Source organism: Musca domestica, unplaced genomic scaffold (genome assembly GCF_030504385.1).
Source record: "Musca domestica strain aabys unplaced genomic scaffold, Musca_domestica.polishedcontigs.V.1.1 1, whole genome shotgun sequence".
Lineage (NCBI taxonomy): Eukaryota > Metazoa > Arthropoda > Insecta > Diptera > Muscidae > Musca > Musca domestica.
The window spans coordinates 15,603,758-15,620,631 of NW_026712114.1; the positions used below are offsets into that span (position 1 = coordinate 15,603,758).

Sequence of the window (16,874 nt, forward strand, 5' to 3'; positions counted from 1 at the left end):
TAATATCGGCCCACTCCTTCTGGTGCCTCCTCCACAAAAGGTCGAAATTTACAAAAATGTATATATTACTGCACTGAAAGAGAAAGGATAATCCGACTTTGCTCCAACTTTGCAAATCCTAATATTTGCATCCGTGCTACGGCAGGTGCGAAAATTGACAATATTGACCCTGGTACCTCCCCCACAAAGGGTCAAGTTTTTGAAGATCAATGGCCCTCATAAAACGCGAAATTAATATTCATTCAGAATTGGCATATCTCAATATTTCTATCAACACAAGATCTGTTATAAAGATCAGACCATTTCTTCTGGTACATGTTCCACATAGGGTTCAAGATTTTGAAAAACCAAACGCACAAAGAAAGTGAAGGAAGTAGTCAATATAGTCCACACCTGGCACGTCATAATATTTATTTCATATGTACTTGGGTCTGATACGAAATAGTCAATATTGGTCCACTTCTTCGGAACCTATAGAGGATCAACAATTTGATTAATCATAACAGAAGTCAAAATATATTTAAATAATCAAATATTGGCTGAGGGTATACATCTGCCAGCAAAACCGACTGATACTTCTTAACTAGTTTTTGCTTTTTTAAAAATTGAGTGTAGCTTCGGCTTTGTGGTACTACGTAACGCCGTCAATTTCAATTTACTAAGTGTTACCATTCACGAAATAAGTAAATGTTGAAAATTTAGATTGTGGACCATTTATCTAAATTTTTGCGACCTACAAAAAAAAAAAAAAAAAATAAATAAACTTACATTTCAAAATTTTTGTATTGGAAAAAAACTTTAACTGACATTTCACAATTTTTGTCTCATTATTAAATGTCAGCCAATATTTCAATATTTGCGAATCTTTACCAATACTTTGCACCACTTTTCAATAGATTTGGACCATATCATATGTAGAACACATACGGGTTTAGATCAAAATTGGGCTCTTGAAGATCTCTATAAATAGAAGACCTTAGAAGGATTCACTTAACTGGAAGACCTTCCAAAGGTTTTCTACACAGATGACCTTTCGAAGGGTTCCTATACGCAGAAGCTTCCCGCTGGTATTCTATATCCAGAAAAAGACCTTTTGGATGTATTCTCATTCTTTAAGAGAAACAAAAAGTTGACGGTCTTATATAGTGATTACTATACACAAGAGAAACTTCTATAAACAAGAGACTTCTGTAAAATGATATTTCAAATGTCCGCTCTAAACAGGAAACCTTAAATAAATCTTCCATAAACAGAAAACCTTTCGAATACAAGTCCTCTGGAGAATTTTTGGAAGTACTTTTACACGCAGAAGCTTTCTAAAGATATTCTTTATACAGAAGGCCTATGGAAGTTGTTTTATTACCAGGTGACCTTTAGAATGTTTTCTATAAGCAGACGACATTTATGAGGTCATCTGTAGCCTAAATATCTGTTGCATGTCTTCTAAAGGCCTTTGAGGAAAGTCTTCTATAAATAGACGATTTTTTCGAGAGATTGCTCTAAATAGAAACCTCTTGAAGGAATCCTTATACAGAAGGCCCAAAAAAATTGTTCCATAGCCAGAATACCTTTAGAAAATCTTCTTTTCCTTGAAGACCTTTTGGATGTATTCTATGATCAGAAGACCTTTAGAAGGGTTTCTATAGCCAGAAATTTTTTTAGGGGTTCTTATATAGACAATTAAAAAAAGCAGTAAGTTCGGCTAGGTCGAACTTTGAACACCCTCCACCATTTGGAACAAATTTGACCACACACAAGGAGTTTGTTCTAAATACTCTACCCCCTGAAAGAGAATTGTCTATATAGATCCACGTCAGTCATTTGTCTCCAGGCAGATCAAGTTCGAAAATGGTCCACGATATCGTAGCCAAATTTTTCAATGGAATTGTCTGAAAATCCACACAAGGAGTTTGTTCTGATTACTCTACCCCCTGGAAGAGAATTGTCTATATAGGTATTTTGATGATTTTAGCTACAATTTTCAATAGAATTGTCCGAAAATCCACATAAGGATTTCCTTCTGAATACTTTGCCATCTAAAATAGAACTATCTATATAGGTCTACGATATCGAATACCCCCCATACAACGTTTCCTCCGATTTTCTGTATTTTGGGGTTCGTAATGTGCACTTTAAACTTTGACGGAAAATTTTATACGCAGGTCCACGTCTGTGTATAGCCCACATATAACAGTATCTTTCGATGGATTTTTTTTAATTTTTAAGTTGTTTCCCAATGGTGGAGAGTATAAAAAGTTCGGCCCGTCTCAACTTAGCTGCTTTTTTACTTGTTTAATATAAAGAAGATCTTCTGAAGGACTTGAATAAATAGAAACCCTTCTAAAAATCTTGGCTATAAAGCACATCTGTAGATGTAATTTTTTCCAGTCTTAGATTTCCTACAGATTTTTGTAACTAAAACAACCAGAACAGTTTCCTATAAATGAAAGATACGCAGAACGACTTTTATACTACCACACATAAAACCACTTCTATGGAGTCGTTCCTTTACAAGTCACTAATATATGACTATTTTCGTCAATTAAACAATATAACTTCACCTAAAAATCCCGCCGGGGATTCTATATCCGAATGCCTATAAACACACGACCAACAAAAGAAAGTACCACAAATAATTTCCATGAAATGCTTGAGAATGTCAGATTAAATTTTGATAAAACCTCTGTCATTATTCTCAAGTAGTCTGATTATTTCTGAAGTACTTAAGCATGTTTATGGTTAACATACATTCAGAGCTAATTACGACAATTATTATTCTTGACATGGCATAAAAGTTCTTGTGTTTTTATACCCTCCACCTTGGAAGGGAGGGTATATTAACTTTGTCGTCGTAGACCCCATAAAGTATATATATTCATAATCAGCATATTGAAAATGAGATATATCGGTCCACGTTATATGGGACTATCCCCTTATTACGGTACCTCCCAATATTCAGTAATTTGATGATTTTTGCCACATTTTTTCACAAATTTGTCTGAAAATTGGTATTTGTAGGTCATAACGGGTCCCTGAGCGTGTGGCAAAACATTGCATGTATAGGTCCATAATTTGGTATAGTCCCCATATAACGGTACCTCCCGATATTCGGTAATTTGATGACTTTTGCCACATTTTTTCACGGATTTGTCTGAAATTTGGTATTTGTTGGTCATAATGGGTTCCAGCTCCGGTGGCGAAACATTGCATGTATGGGTCCACGTTTTGGTATAGTCCCCATATAACGGTACCTCCCGATATTCGGTATTTTGATGATTTATGCCAAATTTTTTTCATGGATTTGTCTGAAAATTGGTATCTGTAGGTCATAGCGGGTCCCTGAGCTTGTGGCAAAACATTGCATGTATAGGTCCACGGTGTGGTATAGCCCCCATATAACGGTACCTCCCGATATTCGGCATTTTAATGGTTTTTGCCACATTTCTTCTAATGTTTCTTTTACCCTAAGGTGGAGGGTATTAAAAGTTTCACCCGGCCGAACTTAATGTTTTTTTACTTGTTCTTATATGTCATCGATGGATAAATGTTGTGGCGACATAGACGTTGTTTTCCATTAAAATTTCAAACGATTTCTAATCTAATTTCACGACTTAACTAATAACTGATTAAGTTACCAATTATCGACCATACTGTACACGCAAATCTTATAAAGCCGATAACGGACATGTCAATATAATAAACATGGTTCGATTATCTCAAAAAAAAAAAAAAAAAAAAAAAACATTGCAGAAGTCATAAAAGGTCCAACAATTATTTGGCAACGAACAGAGTCATGTTGACATTTGTCGCAGAAACAACATGAACAGTCGTCTGGTAGTATTTTCGGCAATAGCGATCCTTGCCGTGGCAGGATCAGTGAAATCCGCCAGCCATTATAAATTCCCTGTCGAAAGGGAATCCGTGTTAACAGGAACTCCTCGCGAAGATCTCAACTATCGTTTACCAAATAATACCATACCCTCTCACTATGATATCGTTTTAACGACGCGTGTCGATGAGGGCATTCGCGAGTTTACCGGTGTCGTAACAATCGATGTGACTGTGGTCGAAGAAACTAATTCATTTGTTTTGAATGCACGTCAATTGAAATTCGATAAAGCCACAGTGCAGAGTGGCAGCGAAAGTCCAGAGGAATTAAAAATTGTCTACGATGAACAACGTGAATTTTTGATTTTGACACGTAAAGTTGAGGCGCCCTTTGCCAAGGATTCGAAATTAAAATTGAATGTGACCTATAACGGTGTACTTCGGAATGATAATGCTGGCTTCTACATGACCACATACACCGATGTCAATGGCAGTGAACGGTGAGTGGTGAGGAAAGTTAAAGATTTAAAGGAAATAGAAGCAGATTTTTGGTCTAGAAATCCGATTTGTAATGATTGCATTGCATTGAGAACGCTGTAGCAATCAATTTAGGACCCAGTCATACTGAATAAAGCGGCAAGAACCTTAACAATTTCTAATATCGACTCGAATCGCTTTATTAGTCTCATGTCGAAATATTGACCAGTCCAACGAAATACAGTAGTTCAGACACTTCCAGTGTTGTTGAGGAATTTAGGGTCAAAGTCTATTTTTCGAACGGTTTCTTAGGTTTTGCAACAGAATGAGGCGTTTTGAAAATATTTATAGTTAGTTATAACTTGATGTTGATTATTTGGCGATAACACCGTGACACAATGTATATTTGGGGGTATAAAATGTATTTTGGCCATGAATTGGATTTTCTAGATATGAAGTGATAAATGGTTCCCTTGTGCATCCTCTAATCAACGTTGTAGTTATGTGCATCTTGTTTAGCTTATTTTTGATATGACTGTCAAATAAACTGAGGAATCTTTTATGGAATTAAGTTTTTTTAATTCGACGATGAAAAACATATCATTGTCTATTTCTTGAACCAGGTAACAGAAGACCCTTTTTATACCCTCAGCCATATGGCTACAGAGGGTATATATCATTTGATACGGCCAAAACGTGCCTAGTCGAAATAACGGTTTTAGACCCTAGGTCTTTTTGGACCAAATCCGTTTCAGAACATTTGGAGTCGATCTAGCGATGTCCGTCCGTCCGCCTGTCTGTCTGTCTGGCTGGCTGGTGCGCACGATAACTCTCGAAGGGAGTATCCGATTTGGTCCAAATTGGCTACAACGTAATATTTTTGTCAAACTTAGATCGAGTTCGGAGATGGGCAATATCGGTCCACTCCTTCTGGTACCTCCCCCACAAAAGGTCGAAATTTTCAAAAAATATATTTTTTGCACAGGAAGAGAAAGGATAATCCGAATTCGCTCACGATAACTCTCGAAGGGAGTATCCGATTTGGTCCAAATTGGCTACAACGTAATATTTTTGTCAAACTTAGATCGAGTTCGGAGATGGGCAATATCGGTCCACTCCTTCTGGTACCTCCCCCACAAAAGGTCGAAATTTTCAAAAAATATATTTTTTGCACAGGAAGAGAAAGGATAATCCGAATTCGCTCCAACTTTGCAAATCCTAATATTTGCGTCAGTGCTAGGTCAGGTGTGAAAATGGGCAATATCGGTCCACTCCATCAATTACCTCCCCCACAAATGGTCAAAATTTTGAATAATTACAACTCTCATAAAATGTTATGTAAGAGTCCGATTGTCTTCAAATTTCACACATCCCAATATTTATATTAACCCAAGGTCTGGTGTTAAGATGAACAATATCGGTCCACTCCTTCTGGTACCTCCCCCACAAAAGGTCAAAATGTTCAAAAAATATATTCTTTGCACAGAAAGAGAAAGGATAATCCAAATTTGCTCCAACTTTGCAAATCCTAATATTTGCATCAGTGCTAGGGCAGGTGTGGAAATGGACAATATCGGTCCACTCCATCAAATACCTCCCCCACAAATGGTAAAAATTTTGAATAATTACAATTCTCATAAAATGTTATGTAAGAGTCCAACTGTCTTCAAATTTCACACATCCCAATATTTATATTAACCCAAGGTCTTGTGTTAAGATGAACAATATCGGCCCACTCCTTCTGTTACCTCCCACAAAAGGTCGAAATTTTCAAAAAAAAAAAAAAAAAACTAATTTTTTGCACAGAAAGAGAAAGGCTAATCCGAATTTGCTCCGACTTTGCGAATCCTAATATTTGCGTCAGTGCTAGGACAGGTGTGAAAATGGACAATATCGGTCCACTCCATCAAGTACCTCCCCCACAAAATATTGAAATTTTGAGTACCCATGAAGCTCATAAATCGCCAAATTAACATCCGATTCCATTTAGACTTGGCATAATCTTAACACTAGTCAAAATATATTTAGATAATCGAACATAGGCTGAGGGTATATCTCTGGCGGCAATACCGACTGATACTTTTTAACTTGTTAACAGTAAATGCCAATATTTTCTGTCTTGTTCACTATTAATTTCAACTATTTTTATACCCTCAGCCATATGGCTACAGGGGATATATCATTTGAAACGGTCAAAACGTGCCTAGTCGAAATAACGGTTTTAGACCCTAGGTCTCTTTGGACCAAATCCGTTTCAGAACATTTGGAGTCGATCTAGCGATGTCCGTCCGTCTGTCTATCTGGCTGGCTGGTGCGCACGATACCTCTCGAAGGGAGTATCCGATATGGTCCAAACTTGGTACATCGTAATATTTTTGTCAAACTTAGATCGAGTTCGGAGATGGGCAATATCGGTTCACTCCTTCTGGTACCTCCCCCACAAAAGGTCGAAATTTTCAAAATAATTATTTTTTGCACAGAAAGTGAAAGGATAATCCGATTTTGCTCCAACTCCAACACATCCTTATATTTGCCTCAGTGCTAGGTCTGGTGGGAAAATGGACAATATCGGTCCACTCCATCAAGTACCTCCCACACAAATGGTCAAAATTTTAAATAATTACAACTCTCATAAAAATTGATGCAAGAGCCCGATTGTCTTAAAATTTCACACATCTAAATTTTTATATTAACCCAAGGTCTGGTGTTAAGATGGGCAAAATCGGTCCACTCCTTCTGGTGCCTCCCCCACAAAAGGTCAAAAATTTCAAAAAAACAAAAAATATTTTTTTCTGCGCAGAAAGAGAAGCGGTAATCCGGGTTTGCTCCAACTTGGCAAATCCTAATATTTTCGTCAGTTCTTGGTCTCTTAAAAAAAATGGATAATATTGGTCCACTCCATCAAGTACCTCCCCCACAAAGGGTAAACATTTTGAATAATTAAATTGGTGATGTTAGAATCCGACTGTCTTAAAATTTCACACATTCCAATATTTTCCTAAATCCAAGATCTGGTGTTAAGATGGAATATATCGGTCCACCCACAAAGGGTCAAAATTGTGAAAATCCATGAAGCTCATAAAAAGCGAAATTGACATTCGATTCTATTCATGACTTGGTACATCTCAAAATTTCCATTAACACAACACAGTCCAAACCTAGCACGTCGCAAGATTTATATCATATTTATTTAGGCCCGACACGAAATGGCCAATTCCTTTGGAACCAACTGCATAAAGGTTTAAACATTCGATCAATCAAACCAGAAGTCAAAAGATTTTAAAATAAATGAACATTGGCTGAGGGTATACATCTGTCGGCAAAACCGACCGAAACTTTTTTACTTGTTATAAAAGAAAATGTAAACAATTAATTTATTCTAAACAATTTCACACGAAAGTTGTGGTCCATTTTATAGCTAAATATAATCAGATGGTCATTCAAAATGTTAGACTTTTTCCCCGTATTCAAATCTCTTCTCATGCAAAATTCCGTGTCGATTGATTTTTCTTCAAAAACATTAGGCTTTAATTCTGCAAAATTTCGTGAGCATCGCACGATAATTGCGAACTGTATATAATACCCTAAACACATGGTATTGCAGGGTGTGGAAAAACTTTAGAAAATGTCCAATTCAAAATTGTAATTTAAATTGAAAAAATCGCAGGCGATAAAAAATATAAACAAGTATAAAAGCGGTGAGTTCGGCTGGGCCGAACTTTGAATATCCTCCTGGGCTGAAGGCTGTATCCTCCACCATTTAGAACGAATTTCAAAATTTTCAAAAAAATAACATTCGCCAAAAATTCTGTTAACATTTTAAAAATACCGAATACAGCCGTTATATTGGGGCCTGTACGACGTGCACCTACATAGGCATTGTTTGTCACAAGCCATTACCATATTCAAATTCGAAACTTGAAGTAAACGTTGAATATTGTAGCCAAAATCATCAAAATAGCGTACATAGGGAGGTTCCGTACAAAGACCTGGACCTGCATAGACAATTTTGTGTCACAGGCTGTAGCTTCCATGACGAACTTTAAATGCGACATCTCAAACAATTTCGGTGAGTATTGTACCTAAAATCTTCAACATACCGAATATAAGGAGGTACTGATATATAGGGGCCTATACGAAGACCTGGACCGAACCACCGAACTTCAAACACCAAATTTGAAACAATTCCGTTGAATAATGTCGATAAAATCATCAAAATACCGAATTTCGGAGGGTACCGTTATATCGGGGCTATATGAAGACGTGGATCTACATGGCTTATTTTTATACCCTACAACACTATGTGTTGGGGGTATTATAAGTTTGATTGGGCCAAAAATTATGTAACACCACGAAACATTGATTTCCCACATAGGAAAGTATATATGGATCTTCCTATCTCGCCGAGCTGAGTCGATCTAGCTATGTATGTCCGTCCGTCCGTCTGTCCATGTTAATTTGTAATCACTCTACAGGTCGCAATTATGGCCCGATCTTCACGAAATTTAGAATGGAGGTGGGGCTAGGGTCAGAATAAAACCCTATTACATTTGGAGATGATCGCCAAATGTTTAGGGGTTGAAATGGACCAAATACTGAAAAAATGTCGGAGGTTGCAGTTCTAGACCAATCGACGCGGAATTTCGCATGTAGCTAGAGTTTAGGGCGGGGAAGAAGCCTACCAATTTGGGTGGTCATCGGATAATATTTAGCGGGTAAAATAGACCATATATTTTTTGTTGAAAAAATTCCAAATTTTTCATTAAACCGCGAATATTTTAAATCCCGGCGAAATCACAAAGCCATGACAAGGTTACTTCTGATCTTTACATTGATGTTAACATCCAACAAATCGGATATACAGCAAAATATGTGCGATATATATGTCTATCAAAGCAGATATGCTTGAAAGATCTCTTTTATGTCGAGAACGGCTGAACTGATTTCGACAGTTCTCATTAATTCAGAATGGCCTCTTGACAGGAAAGGAAAAACGTCTAAAAAACGCAAATACCAATATCTCTCTAAAGATGAAAATATTGATTTTGTAATATTTTCTCATATTTTTTCCATTTTGTCATATTTTTGGCATATTTTCATTTTGAATTAAACATTTGGTAATATTTCTACAGCTAACAAAACTAAGTAGTTAGCATATCAGGATATCATATACAGATCGCATTTATGGCCCGATCCTTACGAAATTTTGCATGGGGATAAGATGAGGGTCAGAATAGAAGCCTACTCTTTTTGGAGATGATCGCCATATATTTAGGGGTTGAAATGGACCAAAAAACTGCAAAATTGTCAGCAGGTCGTAATTATCGCCCGATCCTCACGCACATTTGAATGGGGGTTACCGCACATTGCAAAAGCCAAGCAGTTTTGGATGGCCATGCAAAAATATTCAATGTGTGAAATAGTTTGCCACTTTTTGTAGACAAAATACGAAAATGTCCATTCCAGTGACGTTTTGGAGAATTCACAAATACAGGAAAGATGCACTTCTGACTATTTTTTTTAACGCTGATTTCGTTGAATAATGTAGTCAAATGTCTGTATCTCATATAGATGCGTTTCAGTCAAAAACCAATAATAAATGTTAATCTTTTGCCACTTCTGGGAGATTATAGGTCTTTGGGAAATATTGGTTCCAGATCTAGGAAGACCATTTAGTTTAAGTTGCTATTATTCGAAAATTAGAGAACGAAACCTGATGGTTTTCTTTTATTATTTGTCACAATATCTTGTGGAATTCTTTCGAGCATCTTGCCTATATAAACTGTATCGTTTATTATAGTGTTGTAGGGTATTCAACGGTCGGCCCCGCTCGACTGTAGCCTTTGCTTATTTGTTTGACTTAGGATGTAGTATCCATTTCGAACTTTAAATGCCAAATTTAAAAAAAAATCCGGTGAATATTGTCGCTAAAATCCTAAAAATATCGAATATCGGGAGGTACCATTATATGGAGGCTATATGAAAACGTGTACCTACATGGTCCATTTACGAACTTAACCTGCCTACTGGCAAAATAAACATGTGTGCAAAATTTTAGCCTTCTATCTTAGTTCGTTATAACAACAGACATACGGACAGACAGACAGACGGACATGGCTAAATCGTCTTAGAAATTTACACTGATCAAGAATATACATACTTTGTTGGGTCTGAGATCATTATTTCGATGAGTTACAAACGGAATAACAAAATGAATATACCCTCCCTCCATAGTTTGGTGGAGGGTATAATAAATGTAACGTAAAATTTGCACTTTTTTACGCGATTTTCTTATATATTATCCTTTTCTGGCAAGATACCATTTCGAATTGATGAGAGTTGTGAAAATCTGTCCAGCGGTTCTTGACATATAAGTAGAATAATAACTTCTTTTACATTTACATGGTGAGATAAAAAAATGCAACAATTTGACTTTACTTACCATAATTTTTACTTTTTTTTTAAATTTTATTGAATGAAATCAAAAACTGTCGGAAATAGCATCAAATTTTAGAATAAGTTTAGATTTGTTCGAATTGGTCACCTTAGGTACGAATTCTGGCCTTCAAACGGCCATTGAAACCGTCACACGCCGCGGTATTTTGGCCCATTCCCGGCGAAGCGCTTGCTTGAGGTGATCAACACTTTGGTATTTTTTAGTGCCAACCTTGCTTACCAAAATACCTCAGAAACAATAGTCCAACGGATTGGTATCCGGAGATTTTGCTGGTCATTGTGCGTTGGAAATGATTAGAGGAACCTCATTTTGTAATCGATGGTGCTGAGTCCTGTTGGAATGTCCAAGGTCTGCGGCCAAAAGTTTGCGTGCTCAAAGCTTTAATGCACTCTCCAGAATATTTTCGCGATAATATTCGGCATTTATTCTGATGCCACGGTCGATTAATACGAGCGGAGAGCGACCATCACCATGGGCGGCGCTTGAGTTCTGGTGGCCAAATACGATCATTTTGTTTGTTTACAAACTGCTGGACAACGAATGTTTTCTCATCGGAGAAAACCAAATTCGGCAGTTCACCACTTTAGCTCTTTTTAGTATATTTTCTTTCTCTTGCACTGCCTACCTATCAGAATTTTGGTAAATTTTTGATCTGCTAGATGTTATCGAATCTGTAGCTGGGTCCTGTGAGAATCACAATTAGTAGTGAAGTTAGATTAAAATGCACTATTTATTACTGCCTAAACCAATTGACTTACAAGGTCTGGGTGTGAAAAAAGTAGATGTTGTCCAAAGCTTGTACATTGTTCCGATTCTGTAAAATGTTGATACTTTTGAAGCTTAATTAAATATAATAGTACTACACCATTCCACGACGCCATATTTTAGTGAAAACTTATGCTAAAATTATAGATTATTTTCCATCTTTACAGGCCCCTGGCTGCAACACAGTTCGAGAGTACTAATGCTCGTCATGCCTTCCCCTGTTACGATGATCCCGGCAAAAGGGCCACATTCAAAATTACCATCAACCATAGCCCCACATATACTGCCATTTCCAATATGCCTGTGTATGAGACAGAGACCACGTAAGTTCTTAACGAAAATTCAATATCCTTCAAATCAAGAAAATAAAATCACATTTCGCCTTTTGTTTTTAGTTCAGGCAAAACTGTTTTTGAAACCACTGTCAATATGCCCACATACATTGTGGCCTTTATTGTTTCGGATTTCAAATATTCTGAAGGTGAACTGAACGGTTTGAAGCAACGTGTCTATTCTCGACCTGGTTCGGAAGATGAACAAGAATGGGGTCTGTTGTCGGGAATGTTGATTACTCAACGTCTAGCTGAGTATTTTGACATTGATTTCATGTTGCCGAAATTGGATCAAGCCGCCATACCGAATAAAGGTGGTGCCATGGAAAATTATGGTTTGGCCACCTATGGTGAACAATATATGCTGTACAACAGAGATCTGTCAACGGTTAACACGCAAACGGCTATTGCCAATATTATTGGCCATGAAATCGGTCATCAATGGTTTGGCGATTATGTAACTATTCAATGGTGGACATATCTGTGGCTGAAGGAAGGATTTGCCCAGTTGTTCTCCTACAAGGCAACAGATGATGTAATTTTTTTTTTTATTTATATTTCAGGTGCAAATATGAAATTTAGATCTTAAATTCGAAATTGTATAGTCCCTTTACCGTTAAACCAGCAGGATTTCCCAGAAAAGGTCTGTCCTAAAAACGCGAAAGCCAGGAAATAGAGCAGGATGTCTTTTTATTAAATTTTCCTATTGAAGACCAGAAGGTCTCTCTCTTGAATATCAGAAGATCTTCCTCTAGAAGACCAGAAGGTCTTTCTATAGAAGATTAGAAGGTCTTCCTATAGGAGATCAGATGATCTTCCTATAGAAGATAAGAAGGTCACAAGATCTTTCAATAGAAGACCACAAGGTCTTCTTATAGTAGACCACAAGGTCTTCCTATTGAAGACCAGAAGGCCTTACTATAGAAGACCAGACGGTCTTCCTAGAGAAGACAATAAGGTCTTCCTCTAGAAGACAAGAGGGTCTTCCTCTAGAAGACCAAAAGGTCTTCCTCTAGAAGACCAAAAGGTCTTCCTCTAGAAGACCAAAAGGTCTTCCTATAGAAGACCAAAAGGTATTTCTATAGAAATCCAACAAGACTTCCTATAGAAGACCGAAAGGTCTTTCTATAGGAGACTAGATAGTCTTCCTCGTGAAGACCAGAAAGCCTTTCTCTTGACGACGAGAAGGTCTTCCTCCTGAAGACCAGAAGGTCTTTCTCTTGAAGACCAGAAGGTCTTTCTCTTGAATATCAGAAGACCTACCTCTAGGAGATCAGAAGGTCCTCCTATAGAAGACCGGAAGGTATTCCTAGAGAAGACAATAAGGTCTTCCTATAGAAGACTAGAAGGCCTTCATCTAAGAGATCAGAAGTTCTTCCTATAGAAGATCAGAAGTTATTCCTTTAGAAGATCAGAAGGTCTTCCTATAGAAGACCAGAGGACCTTCACAAGGTCTTCCTATAGAAGACCACAAGGGCTCCCTATAGAAGACCAGAAGGGCTCCCTATAGGAGACCAGAAGGTCTTCCTATAGAGGACCAGAAGGCCTTCCTATAGAAGACCAAAAGGTCCGACTATAGAAGACCAAAAGGTCCTCCTATAGGAGTCCAGAGGATCTTCTTAAGAAAGTCTGGACTGTTTCTTACAGCAGACCAGACGTTCTTCTTATAGAAGACCAGTCGGTCTTCTTATAGAAGACCAGACGGTCTTCTTATAGAAGACCAGACGGTCTTCTTATAGAACAGACTGCCTTAGAAGATCCGACTGTCTTCCTGTAGAAGATCATACTGCCTTATTATAGAAGACTAGTAGATCTTCGCCTAGAAAACTAAACTATTTTCTTATATAAGTCCTGACTGTCTTCTTACAGAAGACCAAACATTCTTCCCACAGAAAATCTGATGTTCTTCTCATAGTTCTTCTCATGAACGGCGAGAAGATCTTCTGATTAAAGGTTAAAGATCAAAGCTTGTCACACAAGACTCGGTCTTTTTATACGGGATCACATGATTTATCTTTAAGCCTAGAAGATTCCGAGAGGCGTTTTCATAGGAGATGGAGAGTTATCTCCAAAATATTCTCAAAGTCATCTCGAAGAACAAAATCTCAATTTTAATATAAAACACTTATATCAGGCGTAGACACCTCTATTTTAATTTGTATTTCAACTCGTTTCCTTTTTTTATTATACCAGGCCTTCCCGGAATGGGGTATATGGCAACAATTCCAGACAGACGAATACCAGGCTGCCTTGACCAGTGATGCTAGTGATAAGCCCAGACCTATGACACATTATGTCCAGACAGCCGCCGAGATATCTAGCCTCTACGACGATGTATCCTATGCCAAGGCTGGTTCCGTGCTACATATGTGGAATCATGCCCTAACCGATGCCGTCTTCAAACGTGGTCTACATAATTATTTGGATGCTAAGTAAGTGTAACTTTCACGAAAAAATTCATACATTTTTTTCACATCCTTCGCTTTTTAGTAAATTTACTTCTGCCGTGGAAGATGATCTCTTCAATGCCTTGCAAATCGCTGCCAAGGAGGAAAATCATCCCATACCAGCCCGTATCGAAGATATGTTGCGTTCCTGGACCCAACAAGGTGGTTATCCAGTGCTGACCGTTAGCCGCAACTATGATGATGGTTCATTCACTGTCGCCCAACAATCATTCCACAACAACGAGAACACCAAGTCCGATAAATTGTGGTATATCCCCATCAATTATGCCAGCCAATCGAATGCCGATTTCCGCAACACAGCAGCCAGCGACTTTTTGTTAAATGTCAGCAGCATTAAGGTGGATGCCAAGCTGTCCAAGGATGACTGGCTAATTTTAAATAAACAATCGACCGGATTTTATCGCATCAATTATGATGACAAAAATTGGAAGCTGATTGTTGAAGGCCTTCACGATAAACCCTACAAGGTCCATCCCCTCAATCGGGCCCAGCTAATGCATGATGCCTATCGTTTTAGCATCTCCAATCGTTTGCAACACTCCACGTTGTTGGAAATGTTACCCTATCTGGTTGAAGAGGATCAATATGCTCCATGGGCCACGGCAAAGGGTATCTTTGATACGTTCCATCGTTTCCTTATTGATCACAGCAATTATGAATATTTCCAACGCTATCTGGCCTATATTGTTGAGCCCGTCTATGAGAAGTTCGGTGTGCATGAAGATTCCGGCGAACAACATTATCATAAATTTACACGCAACATTATCATCCATCTGGCCTGGATGGCTGATGTTAAAACTTGCCAGCAGGAAGTTCGTAAGAAATTCGAAGCTGAATTGAACAACGTTGTTGCCATTGAGCCAAATCTACGATCCCAATTCTACTGTCTGGCCCTGAAAGATGCCACATCCACGGAATTCAATTATGTTTTCGATAAACTGATGAACACCAATGATCAAGCTTTGCGAAATTCTTTCATTTCATCGCTGGGTTGTGCTGAAAATGCTGAGCAATTGAATAAGTTCTTTAGCAGCTCCATTGATACCGGCAACAAGTTGCGCAGTCCGGAACGTCTGACCATACTCAGTGCTGCCTACAGTCGCAGCCAAGCTGGTCTCTATGCTGCCATTGAATTCCTGAATAACAATTGGCAAGCCTATGGTGAGTTGGCCATTGGCAGTAACAAACCCTTGGATGCTGCCATACGCGGCATGTCCAGCTATGTGGTTAAGAGTGATCAAGAATTGAAGCTATTGGAATTGGTGGACAAGGTAAAGGAGAGTGCCTACGTAAACAGTGATCTGGAGACAGTGGTTAAATCTAGAATTCAGGATAACTATAATTGGTTGAAGGCGAATCGTGATCCCATTATGTCTTGGATGCTTAACTTCCGCAACAGTGGCAGTGCTAGTTTAACTCTGTCCTTTGTATCGTTGGCCAGCGCCTTAGTAATTGTTGTTTTTAGATTGTTTTAAATAGAGAAATATATTTTGATATTGTTGTAAACTAAATAAAAAAACAATTAAATTGTATCAGTCGGTATACAGATATATACCCTCAGCATTTGACCATGCCCTCATGAGATACTCTCAGCATTTGACTATAGAATATATTGCTAATGTGCGAAATTTGCAGAGAACTACAAAATATTTTGGCATTTTATGGGGGGTAGGTATCAAAAGAAGTAGACCCATATTTACACTAGATCTAAAGTTTCCAACTTCAAATACGAAATTTATAAACTTCCGGTGAATAATTTCGTTAATACCATCAAAATACCGAATAAAGGTATAGTTACATGTGGTTTATACGAAGTCGTTGACCTGTCTAAGATTATGCACTGCGAACATTAAATACGAAATTTGAAACAATTCCTGCCCATAATGTCGCTAAAATCATCAAAACACTGGATATTTGAAGGTAACGTTATGTGTGGGGGCTATACGAACACGTAGACCGACATGACTCATTTACGAACTAAACCTGCCTATAGATTTCTCCAAATCCGTGCATTTTGGGTATATAATGTTTTCAGCAATATTGAATATAAAATCCAGTAAGGAAAAGTCAAAAGGTGGGGCAGAGCCTACTATATGTTACCCTACACCACTATGCATATTTTGTAGAGCTCCCGTAACAAAATAATTTATTTGAAGTAGATAATAATGGGAACTAATATATAGGATTCATATCCAATTCTGAATCGATTTTCACTAAACTTGACGGGGATACTTTTATCTTTTATACCAAATAAAATTGCTATACAGGGTGAGATGAAAACACCGCAACCAACTTCAGATTGCTGTCATTTCTAACCCATTCGTCCGACAGCTTTTAAAATTGTTCCATTGACACTCATTACATTGTTTACAAGCGTACAACAGCATTTTGGTGAGAATTTTCCAGAATTCAAGCTATTTGTGATGGAATTCAAGCGTGATAGTGTGATTTCTTAATATTTGGCTGAAAAACCACAAGTGGCTATTGTTAGAGCACTCCAGCATTTACATGTGAATATATCTTATGTGCCTCGTACCCTCGCTTTTT

The 16,874-nt window shown here is 37.8% G+C and overlaps 1 protein-coding gene across 1 annotated transcript; it reads left to right on the plus strand.

Annotated features, from left to right (window-relative positions):
• Positions 1-3,770: 3,770 nt before the first annotated feature.
• LOC101891219 (aminopeptidase N) lies at positions 3,771-15,900 on the plus strand. The gene is made up of 5 exons (XM_005179401.4): positions 3,771-4,328; positions 11,695-11,850; positions 11,923-12,394; positions 14,053-14,291; positions 14,350-15,900. Exons 1-5 carry the CDS (start codon positions 3,820-3,822, stop codon positions 15,800-15,802), a joined length of 2,829 nt encoding a protein of 942 aa, XP_005179458.2. The 5' UTR covers positions 3,771-3,819; the 3' UTR covers positions 15,803-15,900.
• Positions 15,901-16,874: the final 974 nt, after the last annotated feature.

Bases quoted from the DNA above. Each gene is read 5' to 3' on its own strand.
- LOC101891219 (XM_005179401.4), top strand. From the start codon at position 3,820: ATGAACAGTCGTCTGGTAGTATTTTCGGCAATAGCGATCCTTGCCGTG. The intron at 11,851-11,922 runs GTAAGTTCTTAA...TTTTGTTTTTAG, and splicing joins GTGTATGAGACAGAGACCAC to TTCAGGCAAAACTGTTTTTG. The intron at 12,395-14,052 runs GTAATTTTTTTT...TTATTATACCAG, and splicing joins CCTACAAGGCAACAGATGAT to GCCTTCCCGGAATGGGGTAT.